Source organism: Delphinapterus leucas, chromosome 7 (genome assembly GCF_059928025.1).
Source record: "Delphinapterus leucas isolate spDelLeu-1000000601 "Yukka" chromosome 7, BTC_Dleu_Yukka2, whole genome shotgun sequence".
NCBI lineage: Eukaryota > Metazoa > Chordata > Mammalia > Artiodactyla > Monodontidae > Delphinapterus > Delphinapterus leucas.
The window spans coordinates 30830353-30843542 of record NC_143135.1 but is presented as its reverse complement, the minus strand read 5'-3'; the positions used below and the strand labels follow the sequence as shown (position 1 = coordinate 30843542).

Sequence of the window (13190 nt, the reverse complement as noted above, 5' to 3'; positions counted from 1 at the left end):
TGTGGTGCACGGGCTTAGTTTCTCCACAGCATGTGGGATCTTCCCGGACCAGGGCTCAAACCCGTGTCCCCTGCACTGACAGGCGGATTCTTAGCCACTGCCCCACCAGGGAAGCCCTATTGCCTAATTTTGATGGGAACTTTGTGTGACTGTTCTTGTTAATTAACTCGCCTCTGCCCCTAACCAATGCTCTTAAAGTAAATAATAATGACCATTTCACTGAGTTAATGTGACAAATAGTTGACTAGAAAATCAAAATGCATTCCACTCTCTTATTTTCTTCCTTCTGTCTTTTCTTCCTTCTTTCCTTGCTACCTTCCCCATTCCCTACTTCTCTGTTTTCTTTCTTTCTCATCCATTTCTATTCCTCTCTCCTTCCCACCCTTTGTAAACAATGGCTGCTCAATAAAAGCTACTGACATGTTAATTGATCACATAATCCCCAAAGTGCTAAATATTGTGTCCTCATCTTCCCCCCTTTATTTTTCCCCTCTTCTCCCACCCCAGGACCCCTATTCTGGCCCAGGCTAATTCCCTTTGTTCATTTATCTTCTTTGACATGGCCCAGGGGTGAATTCAGCCTGACAGTTTTGGGGGGATTTTGGGAGCCTCTACTTCCCAGAGGCTCCTTTCGGGTTAGAAACCAAATATAGTCTAAAAGACTATACAGTGGAACCTAATCTCCCCAACCTTTCTTATACTTAATGCATACAAGGCCCTTTGCTATAAAAGTTCTACCATTACCATAATCAGAAACAGTCAGAGGATCACAAAAAACCTGTCAGGGGTAAGTCACAGAGCTTAAGAAATCTTACAGGTCTTTAGGCTCAGGGTGTCAACCTGAATTCCTCCTTCCTTCTCTGAAGTGGTAACTGGACCAAAGGAGCAAGATTTTAAAGTGCAGTGAAAAGGATAAGGGATAAGCAAGTTTTAAGCTAGCCAAACCTGCTGGTACTACATAGCAAGGATTGCATATAAAAAGCTGGTACTGGGCAACGGTGTTCATCTACATGACATCTATATGACTCTGGCCCCTGCCCCTGAGGTCCTCCTTTATTCTTGAATTGACCTAGTTCCTGTCCCTTAACTTTGTCTCTAATCTTCAGCCCTGAACTCAACTGCTGTCCCTTTCAGCAGACAGTGCTTCTTGATTTTACTCTTCAAAGTCCTCTATGTGGCTTGTCTGTGTTTAGATGTTTCCTCTGGCTCCATTTGTTTTAGACCAATCCTCAGAAGCCCACCTTAACTCTGATCCTGGTAGAACAGCCCAAGATGGAATTGGGCATATACGAAGAATGTATGAACAAATGTTTGTAAAAAGTGAACGAAATGAAGCGTTTAATGCAAAAGGCTACAGCGGGCTGGAGCTGGCTGGCACTGGCTCATGAGAGCCAGTTGTTACGTTTTCAGGAATTTTGCAAGTCAGTTGTTAAACATCGATCACCATTATTAAAAATTAAGTTATCTAAACTTACAATTAAATAAATTATACAAATTAAAGGGAATGCATAAGTAAAACTCATCAGTTCTTAATTATTTTACTACATTTTTCTATGTTCTATGCTTTAGTGGTCATCTGTGTCTAATGTATCTGTATGATAGGAATGCTATATAATGATGTGTCGTTGCCCATGTCATTCTAACTCTGCACTCAATGGCATCAGCCATGGTGAGAGTATTTACCCCATGGAAATCAGCAAATGCTAGAAAGGGGGTTCTTTCCTCCCCTCAAGCCTACTGTTGAATGCTTACCAGCACAGCACTGCAATAGGGTGCCAATGTCTTTCAGAAGTGGGTACTGAAGACAAAAGCATGGGGAAGGGGGAATATTTGCAGTTACTTCCCCAGAATCTATTCTCATGCTGTCCCCTTTTTAAGCAGGTTCCTGTTTCCCAACTATATAGTTTGCATGGTAACTTGCATTCGGCTGCAGAACTGGGTTCTTATTGTCTTAAGCCCAGTGGCTATCCCAAACTTCTGACTATGATCAGCCTGGTTCAAGGATGGATTCATCTTCTAAATCAGTCCAACTGTGGCCACTGAGGCTGATCTGAAGGACCTGTATTTGAGCTACCAGGAAATCTAACCTGCCATTCCTGCTAGACATGAACAAAGAAGTCTGTAACCCCAGAAGACACTGGTAGCCATCTTGGAACCACAAATGCAAGAGACTGCCCAAGAATGAATATAAACTGAAGAAGTAGAATCAAAAAATGGTAAGAGAAAAACTAGATTCTGGACAGGTTTGGGTTGAAAACAATCTAATCTTAGACTTTCTGTAAGTCAAGGAATTTCCTTTGCCTTTAGTCTGATTAAATTGGACCTTCAGTTACTTGCACCAGAATGATTCCTTCCAGCTTCGTGACATGCGGTTTGTCTTTTAAAGGAGGTAACTGCAGGAAAAAGCAAATACTGTGTGTATATACACGTCTGACTCTTCAACAAAAGAGCAAGCTCTTTGGAGGCTGTAACTTTTTATTGCACACCTTTGTATCTGTAGCTAACTTAACACTGTGCCCTGCACATAGTAGGGGGCAAGTGGTAGTAAATGCTTAAAATAGGCTTGTTTAGTTGAATTGGTTAGCAAGTCAGAGAAGGGATTGTGCAAGAAGTAGAGTGAATCAGAGTAAATTCCGCTTGCTTTTCTTGGCTGACTGGCCAATTTGAATCCATCTGTTGTCATTTGTCAAGGTGCCAGGGGAAAAGGAATGAAGCAATATGGTCCTTGAGTCCAAGAGTCCTGTCTCTCAAATGGAGAAAGCTGGAGTTTTCTGCTGAAACACAGTGAAAATGTCATAGTCTTTAGTTAGCATAAACACTAAGAAAACTCATGTGACCTACGTTTTCACGATGCCAAGTCCCTGGATAAAAATTAAAATGTGTGGTCAACACGCTCCTCAAAATCTATGCATGTGGCACCACATCAACAAATATCCAATTACTTAACTGGACTTCTCACCGTCTAGCCAGGGTTGTTTATGTCATTGAAAGTGATGGCAGCAAGTATGGCACTGTGGCTCTAAATGACACCAGTGCCTTATGATTCTGGGAGGGAGATAAGCATAAACACAGGCAAATCACATGAGTGTTTCAGGTACATTTCAAGGCAGAAAGAGGAAATAACCATAGAAATAGGGACGCTGCCTCTGTTTTCCCACTCCTTCCCTGTCTTCTCCTCCACTCCCCTATTCGACATACAGCATCTCTTATTTATTTATATTAATTTTCTTTCAATGTCCCAGAATGTGAGCTCCAGGAAGGCAAGGATTTCTCTCTATTTTTTTTTTCACTGCTCTTTCTGTGAACAAAATAGACTCTGGCGAATGGTAAATGCTCAATAAACATTTGATGAACAAATGAGATGGCCTGAAGGATGGCAATATGCTAAGATGACTAAGATGACCTGGTGAAAAATTACTTTTTTTCTAAATTAAATTAAAAGACGCAGTGACTTAATGAGTACTGGCTGGCTGAACTGCAATCTTTGTGATAACAAATAATTTGTTTAACTTTCTATCCCTTGGGTTCTCCACCCAGAAAACTGGAGATAACAGTGCCAGTCCCATATTCTGCAAAAACTTTTAAGTGTCCCAAAAGAGGCAATCGCTGTAAAGGTGTTAGGTTAAAGATGTAATGCAGGAGCTTAGCAAGGATGGGCTTTCATGAAATTAAACAATTATCTCAGTTGCCCATTGACTTATTAAACTGGCAAAATTCCATTTATCAGCTTTTGTTCCTAGACATACTAGCAACCATACGTTAATCAGTTTTCTATATTCCTATTTATACCAAAGTATTAAAGTTATTGTAACTTCAATTAACCATTTCCAAACAAAACTGCAATTTCATACACTTCAAATTTTCCTTTAAAGCCATAAACTTTTTAATGCTAAAAATAGACACACCCACAGAATGCAATCTAACTGACATTTATTTTATTGTTTTGGAAACAATTTTAAATAGTGAAATGGCATTTCTCCAGGGTAATTACCCTTCCTCCCGATTCGTTAATAGCAAAACAGTCTGTCTGTTATGGGAATTCTATTTATCCTCTTCCCATTTTCTCCTTCAAGCTAAATTCTATTTTCCGGGGTCTCCTTATCAATCCTCAAAAAGAGACTCTGTACCTTTAATAGCACAGACCTGGTGAGAGGTTTCTTTCCAAACTTGTTCCCTGGCTTCCAAGTGACGAAACCAGCTGTAATTTGAGAGCAAAGAGATCCTCAGGATATCATTAGCCAAAGGAAAAGCTCCGCATTCCCACCCAGTCCAGGAGTTGAAATAGTATCAGAGGGCAAGAACCTTTCTCTCCAGCTACAGGCTCCATTTCCCAAGGAGCGAGGGGTAACTCAGAGAGCCAGAGTAGGGCAACGGAGCCAGCCAGCGTCCAGCCAGAGAGCTGCAGCAGGGGTTCCCCACCCGTGCCGGGATCCCGCCGGGAAGGAGCCGGCTGAGTTCCAGCCACCCGAGCGAGCTCAGGGGCTCAGAGCGAGGGTGCATCCTTGGCTGCGGGCTGCGGCGGCTGCTACCCAGGCTCTGGTGCCGCAGCCACATGAAGCCAGTTGGGGAGGGGGTGCCAGGGTGCAGCGAGGCTACTGGGACTGAGGCTGACGCCGTCTCAGGGAGGCGCTGACTCCCTAGGGGACCCCCTTCCTCGCGCCTGGGCGAAAAGTCTTCTCCAGGGGTCCCCGGTCATCCTGAATATCCAGGATGGTGTTCATGAAGTTCCTCTGGATGGGTTTTCTGTGCCACCTGTGTCAGGGCTATTTCGATGGCCCTCTCTATCCAGAGATGTCCAATGGGTCTCTGCACCACTACTTTGTGCCCGACGGGGATTACGAGGAGAACGATGACCCCGAGAAGTGTCAGCTGCTTTTCAGGGTGAGTGACCAACGGCGCTGCTCTCAAGGGGAGGGGAGCCCAGCCAGCAGTCTGCTGAGCCTCACCCTGCGGGAGGAATTCACCGTGCTGGGCCGCCAGGTGGAGGACGCGGGACGCGTGCTGGAGGGCATCAGTAAGAGCATCTCCTACGACCTAGACGGGGAGCAGAGCTACGGCAAGTATCTGCGGCGGGAGTCCCACCAGATCGGGGATGCCTACTCCAACTCGGACAAGTCTCTCACTGAGCTGGAAAGCAAGTTCAAGCAGGGCCAGGAACAGGACAGCCGGCAAGAGAGCAGGCTCAACGAGGACTTCTTGGGGATGCTGGTCCACACCAGGTCCCTGCTGAAGGAAACGCTCGACATCTCCGTGGGGCTCAGGGACAAATACGAGCTGCTGGCCCTCACCATCAGGAGCCACGGGACCCGGCTAGGCCGGCTGAAAAACGATTATCTTAAAGTGTAGGTGGAAGGGCAAACTTCCAGGGAGAGGGAATCACATCAGACCCGTGGTGGAAGGTGGGGGACAGAGACGGGGCTTTTTCCCATATACTTATTACTTTTTATAACCAAATTTGCACTTGGAGAGTGATCTGATGTGATCTTAACAAGAAAGAAGTGAGAATTGAGTGGTTTTAGTTTTGTACACTATTTATGTGATTGCTATTGATTTGTCACCTGGAAAGACGAATTTAAAACCATGTCTCCTGCCTTTCCTAGAAGGGCTTTATATCTCTGCAGAGACACCTGTTTCAGCCACCTCTGAAAGGACACAGTTTATGCAGTAGGGACTGTTTAATCTTCCTCATCCTGAAGATTATGTGAAAATATCCAGGGAGCATGTGCACAGCTCCTTTCTGCCTTCAGCCTTCTCTCCTGGGCTCTGAAAGCTGTCAAAGTCGCCTGTTTTTCAGATGAGGTCAGAGGTGCTGCTCAGCATGCCTGGCAGAGGATGGAAGTTGCCGGTTTCTTCTCCTTTTCCTTCTTATTTATTAACCATGGTCTTTAGTTGTTTTCTTTTTGGTTTTGGATTTGGGTTTTTTGGGTTGTTTTTTTCTTAAGTATTGGCTAGAAACTATATGCAAATCACCTTTTGCAGGGAGATGTCTGCTGTGCCTCTGTGGGTGTGTGTAAGTTAAAGGGGTCACATTCAAGAAGTCTTAAGGTTTTGGTGATTATGCACTCCTGTGATATGCTGATTTGCTGTGTCTCTCATTGTGTGTCTGTGTCATCAGCACTGCAGTCCACTACAAAGAAGTAGGTAGATTGCCTTGACACACCCCCAAATGCCTGTGATTTAGGTTACCAGTGTATTCTTTCTCATTTAAGGGTTTTGCTCCTGTTTGCTTATTGAAAACTTGTACTTCAAGTAGAGGGAATTTTACTTCTCATAACTCCTTAACTAAGTTTTATTATTCAGCCAATAAATATGTTCTCATATAATACCTGCTTATTTTCTAATTTATATTCATAACTTTCATACTGCAAAGAGGAGCCAGTGCAAAAGGGAAGAGAAGGCTGGGATTAAAGCCAGTTTACTTAGAGTATATGATAAAGAAGACAGAGGGACCGCTACGTATTTGGCAATCCTCCCTTCCCTGGCCACCCTTACCATCCTCAAAAGGAAAAAATAAAATCTAGGCTGTGCCAAAACTTGATCTCTGCTGGTCTGCCTAAAAACTCCAATTTTCTCTGGTTTTCCCCTAGAATTAATTGGAAAAGTTTACGGCAAGGCTCAGAGCTTATATGCCCTCAGAATGCAGAGGGAAGGCTCCATTCTAAGCTGTAAGAATCACAGTGATGTTTAATAACTTTGAAGACAGGTCTACGTTATTTCATTAATGATTTTTAAAATGGAAATGCACTTTATTTCATACCTTTTCCCAGCCAATCCTCACCCTTCCCTTAAATATGTTTTCCTTTCATACATATGCACACACACACACACACACACACACACACACACACTGGGAAATAAGTGTTCATAATTTATTCTTCAACAGGGAACCACTTTTTCTCTCCCATGCACGAGGAATCCAGTTTTCTATTCCTCTGAAGTGTCCAATATCCTCCTATGACAATAGGGGAAACTGAGGCCCAGAAAGTGACTGATCCTCAGTTAGTTCTAACAGCACCAAGTCTCCTAGATTTAAGTATGGGACTTTCCCACACTGCTCTTTTCAAAGATGCTGAGAGATGAGAGGGAGTGGCTTGAGGCCTGAGGCTTTGCATAACTCTTTCATTGTTTAAAATAAAAAGGAACAAAATATGGAATAATACTTCAAATAATCATTTGTCATTTCTTTTAGCCGCCTCTAGTGTATGGGGAGAAGACTGGTGTGTGGGAAAAAGGTAAAGATCTTTTAAGAGGGTTTCTATCTTTATTCCATGAAAGATGAGGAAAAAAGTAACAGCAGAGGCAAAGGAGATGATATTTGGTACCTAAATGATTGTAGTTTGTAGTCACAACCTTTTCCTATCTCAAAACTTTCATATCACTCACTTCACAGTGATCACATCTAATCCACAGACGTATTAAATGTCATCTCCTTAATTTTCCCAGTTGTAATAAGAGGATATTAGACTCATGATACGATGGAAAACTGATTTCCTCTTGATGCTAATTTCAATCAGTTGGGAATGGCTACATACAGTAGTACATCAAAAAGGATTTAAATGACACAGATGTAAAGATTGCTGTACCCAATTAGAGATATCTTCCATGCGTGCAGGAAGGCGAGTGGTGACACATCTGCTACAAATTTGGAAACCCAAAAATAGATAATGTCTGAGGTTCTTTCCAGTGCTGACATTCTATGATTCCTACAAAACCAGAATGAAATTATCTGATATTGAATCATCCATTCAAGGCTAGATGTAATGCCAGTAATCTCACAGAGTCTTATGTAAATGGCCCCAGAGGGCAAACTGGAATTCCCGGGTGGGGAGAGCAAGCCATCCTGGACTATCAACCCAGAGGCTAGTATCACAAGGAGTTTCCAAATCCTCTTATGACGGGGAGCCAGCCCCACGCAGATCTTTCCTCTCTGCTTCCTTATTATTCTTACTAAGACTTTATTACTCACACAGTGACAAATTCTTTTTTTTAAGTAGTGGTTCTTTATTTCTTAGACCATGAAATATTTTAAGAATCTGAAGAAAACTATATACTTTCCTCCCTGAGAAATCTACTTACAAGAACATTCAATGTAGGATAGTCTTTCTTTAATAAATATTTGTCGATCACTCACTCAATATGTGTCAGGCACTAGGTTAGGTTGTGGGTAATTCTGAGATATTACAAAGTGTTGGGACACCAACTAACTGAAAGTTCTAAAAAGTCTCTTAGGGCTTTTTTTAATTTGGAGTAGGAGACATTTATTATTATTATTGTCATTGTTATTATTGTTATCAACAACAACAAAATATCCAACTTTTTTGAGAACTCAGCTCAGCATTATTGGTTAGAGCCTGTGCTAAGAACTTTGCCAGGGTATTTCCCTTAATTCTAACAACAAACTGTGTGAGGAAAGGATTATATAAAAGGAATTAACATATGCCAAGGGCTTAGAATAGTACCGGACACAGAGTGAATCCTCAATAAATGTTAGTTGTTGCTTTACTGTATTTATTATTATCATTATTTTTATAACTGAGGCCCAGAAAGCCTAGGTAATTTTCCCAAGGTTAAAGCAGTGATGTCTTATTTGCTTCACTATTCTCTCACTTTTTAAGCTGGTGATTATCTAGTGGGATATATGATCAAATAAAAGAAGAATGTGGAGGGTAAGGGTCCACTGGAGCTGCCAGCTGTCCACTCCAAACATTGTCCCTTCTAGGCCAGGCAGCCTACAGCCTACAGCAGCTCAGATGCCTGAGAGCTGTCAGTCAGAAGCCGAGTGGCTCCACTGGTAACAGAATTCCTCACTGATACTTTCTCCATGTAATGCATTGTGCAGTATCCTCACACTCTCAATCTGACCATGTGAAAACTGCCATATACCTACTTTGAAGAATTCCATAGATATCTGTCCATCTATAGCCTGCCGATAAAAGACACCAGGCCACATTAGCCTCTGCAAAAACCAAAGCCACACTTGGAGAAGCTGGCAGGTGTGGGTGTGTTATGCATGGCAGCACGGAGAGGCTGTTCCACAGTTTATGTACATTCATTGTCTTTTAAACTCTCACTTACAATTCTGCTAAGGAAACAGACACAAAACTTTCTTAGACAAGCCTTGAAACTTCAATTATAAACTATTTAACAAGTAATAAAAGCATCCATGAAAACTACTAAAGATATGAAATCTCCCTAAAGGGTATGGTCAAATTTCCTTGGGACATTTTTCAGAGTATGATTATTAAAATCTTCTTAATAAAGAATAATACTAGGGTGTGAAATATGAATGGTAAATGTGGTTTATAAATGTTTTAATATAAAAGGAAAGACAACTGGAGACATAAAAATCTTGGTTAGAAATAGAATACAGAAATACATAACAATCATTCACCAGTATAGAGAATGAGATTCTGCAAATCATGTTTGTTAGTAATTTTGGAATCAGGGGAATACTATTTCCAGAGTCAGAATCCCCAAGGATATGTTATTTATCAGACTTTTCTTTTTTTTTTTTTTTTTTTTTTTTTGCGGTACGCGGGCCTCTCACTGTTGTGGCCTCTCCCGTTGCGGAGCACAGGCTCCGGACGCGCAGGCTCAGCGGCCATAGCTCACAGACCCAGCCGCTCTGCTGCGGCATGTGGGATCTTCCCGGACCGGGGCACGAACCCGTGTCCCCTGCATCGGCAGGCGGACTCTCAACCACTGCGCCACCAGGGAAGCCCTATCAGATATTTTTTAAGTGCCATCATATGAGGTAACTAGGATAGAAATAGTACAGTCGGCTCTCTGTATCTGCGGGTTCCGCATCCGTGGATTCAACCGACCTCGAATAGAAAATATTTGAAAGAAAAAATATTCCAGAAAGTTCCAAGAAGCAAAACAAAAAGCAAAAATAGTGCACTGACAACTATTTACATAGCATTTATGTTGTATTAGGTATTAGTAATATAGAGATGATTTAAAGTATATGGGAGGATGTGAGTATATTATATGCAAATACTAAGCCACTTTTTATAAGGGACTTGAGCATCCCTGAATTTGGATATCCACGGGGGTCCTGGAACCAATCAACTTCAGATACAGAGGGACAACTGTGTTCAGGCATGTGGGGAAACTGACACCTATAAACGGATTTGAGCTTGGCACACTGTGGATTTGTGTGTACAAGGTCCAGCAAGAGTCTAAACTAGAATTGTCTGGACAATGTAAAACAGTGTAAATAAAATAAGGATTTTGTATAACCACATATTTAAGGGATAAAGGAGTTTCATTGTTGCTGTTATTATTGTTGTTGTTTTGCTTTTTAAATAACTTTTTTTCTAGTTATATAAGCCATACCTGTTGAATTCTAATAACGTGGCAAACAGCAGAACATAAAGAAAACAAAATCGTTCATATTCTCAGACTCTCCCTGCCATATACTCACTATTTGCATTTCGGTGTGCATTCTTGTAGTGCTTTACACACATATCTATGTATTGTATTTTTTTTAGAAAAAATGATATTTTAATAATGCATTGTTTTGTAGCCAATGTGAAGTTTAAGTGTTAAATATGCTCAATTGCATAAATCTTTTAAAAATGCTTAAATCTATCCACCATGCTTCAGGAGGTGGAAGTTCTGGATTCAGATCTTGGCCCAACACGTGTTAGCTATGCAACTTTGAAGAAGTCCCTTCAGTGTTCTGAAATTCAGTCACTTTGCTTGCAAAATGAAGATAATAATAGCTAATATTTACTGAACAGGCACAGCTCAAAGTGTTTTCCATACATTACTTTATAAAATCCTCACAGGGTCATATTTCAGGTAGATGTTATAGTTTCTGAACTTTTTGTATAATGACACTGAGACACAAAGAGGTTAAGGTCTCGCAGCTAAACACGAGTGGAGTCAAGATTCAAAAGCAGGCAATCTGACTTCTCTATTGCCCTCATAACCACTAATGATGCTTTTCCTTTCTGGAAGCAGGAGATTGGACACATGATTTCTTAAATCTCTGCCTATTCCAGGATCTATGACATGTGGCCTGTGAAATGAACATTTTCTTTATATGATTACCTTAACCGAAAAAAGTTAAACCCAATTTCTCTCAAAGAACTTTTTTCTCTGCTTGATTTTACATTGGGCCAAGTATCTCCTTATAACTGTGTCACTCTGTGATTCTTTGCCTAAGAACAACTGGTTTCTCGCTAAATATGACATTTTTCCAATCACTTTCACATGTATTATCACTTTCTATCATAACATTTACTCTGTTACTTTTATTCTGTAACATTTACTCTGTTACTCTGGTAGCAGAGTAAATCAGAGAAAGAAAGAGCTTGGGGTCAGAGAGGAGAACTGAGACTAGGTAGTATAGGAACTAGATGGTTATCATAAGAAATTTGGATATTATTCTAATTTCAATGCACTTGAAGTCTAAGGAGAGCATCTATTTAGATATTAATTAATATAATATATGTAATATTGGATAATATTTGGGTATTATTCAAATTTCAATGATCTAATTTCCTTTTGGATATTATTCAAATTTCAATGCACTTGGAGGTCTAAGGTGAGGAGTAGTATGATGTGATTTACACTAAAAAGACCAGGTTGGGAGGAGATTATATGTGGGGCAGCAAGAGTGAAAGCAGGAAAGCCACTTGGATAGGTGGCTACAAGGTCATGCTGATGAGAGATGACGAAGGCTTGGGCTAAGGTGCTAATGGGAGAGACAGCAGGAACTGGCCTTGATCCTCTACCAATATGTCTCATTATTGCTTTTGCCACAGAAGAGTGTGTGTCATTATTCCCAACCTTCTTCTGCGTTGATCCAATTTCCCAACTCTTGGTTCCACTTCTCTTCCTCCCCTTTTGGATGTGACTCTAGCATTGGCTCCCTCAGATTCTTGACCACCTTCCCCTACCAAAAAGTGGCTGGATATGTATGAATGACTACCTCAGGCAATATATGGACCCCAGCTGACCCCTCCCACTCAAAGCTCCAACTCTGGCCCACCAGCCCAAGCCCTGTCTACCCTACTTTTTAGGCTGGAATGGACAGACCTGTAAAGGTGAGATTTGCATTCAAACCACAGGCATGACTCACATGATTGCCTATTACACAAAGATAACCGTGATCTCACTAAAGTTTAGACATCTCCCCTTTACTAATGATCTCAGGCATCACCACTGCATCTCTATTTATTCTGCATTTTTCTTCACAGGAGTTTTAAGATGGATAAGCTATATCTAAATACATAACTTTTCTTTTGAGGCTTTCAAATGACTCCAGAATTTGTCATTGCCTCGTACTCGATAAGGGCACAGAGCATCCTATTTTGACTCTCACAGTGTTTACTCGTATGGCTTGTACATTTCACCATGTCTCATTTTTGCCTTTCCACGAAAAACAGAAGACATTTTGTGTGTCAATAGCTTGCTGTTTACAGAGCAGAACCTGACAGCTATGATTAATGAGGGAGAGCCTCCATGCTTTGGGATTGGCAGTAATGGCTTGCATTTTCCAGTTGTGAAAAGTTTCCTCCTGCAGGAGTTAAGGAAATGTGTTTCCTGAATGTCTTTTCTTGCTTTGATCTTTGCCCGACTCTAAATGCAGGCACTCCGCTCAACTTTCAAAATGTATGCTTTGCTGGCAGTCCCACTGAGTCAACCACTAACATTTTCCACATGATTCGACTACAGATTAAATTATAAAGAGCAGAAAATCTAGTGGGTTCGCTCTGCTCTGAGGTACATTTTTGCCTACCCTTCAAGTGTCTGTTTTCTCCTGCCCTGGTTTCCCCTCCCCCTTGCCTTAGCAAAGCTCTTTCTCTCCTGTTTCCTCCTTTGCTCTCCATCTCTCCCTCTCCTTTTGCTATTAGGAGCATGGGAAGTAGAGGCAGAATTCGGATTCACATCATGACTCTGCAATTTATTAGCTGCAGAAACTAAGCAAATCGTTTAACCTCTCAGAGCCTCCGTTTCCTCCTCTGTACAGTGGGAATCATGACATAGTTTGCAGGGTTCTTGTGAGGATTTGATATGCCATTGTATGAAGAGGACTTACTATAATACTGAGCCCAAGTGCGTGCCACTATAACCATGCTGTCTGGCCATGGGTAGCTCATCGAAGACCCTCCTTTAAGAAGGGACACCTTATGTGTTCTTAGGGTAAAATGAAAAAGACGTATTTCAAATAAGCCTTA

General features: G+C 41.5%; 1 protein-coding gene across 1 annotated transcript; it reads left to right on the top strand.

The window, feature by feature from the left end:
- Positions 1-4196: 4196 nt before the first annotated feature.
- Positions 4197-5856, top strand: FIBIN (fin bud initiation factor homolog). The gene has a single exon (XM_022583583.3). It carries the CDS (start codon positions 4711-4713, stop codon positions 5344-5346), a length of 636 nt encoding a protein of 211 aa, XP_022439291.1. The 5' UTR covers positions 4197-4710; the 3' UTR covers positions 5347-5856.
- The last annotated feature ends 7334 nt before the right edge of the window (positions 5857-13190 follow it).

Coding starts and splice junctions, on each gene's coding strand:
- FIBIN (XM_022583583.3), top strand. CDS start 4,711: ATGGTGTTCATGAAGTTCCTCTGGATGGGTTTTCTGTGCCACCTGTGT.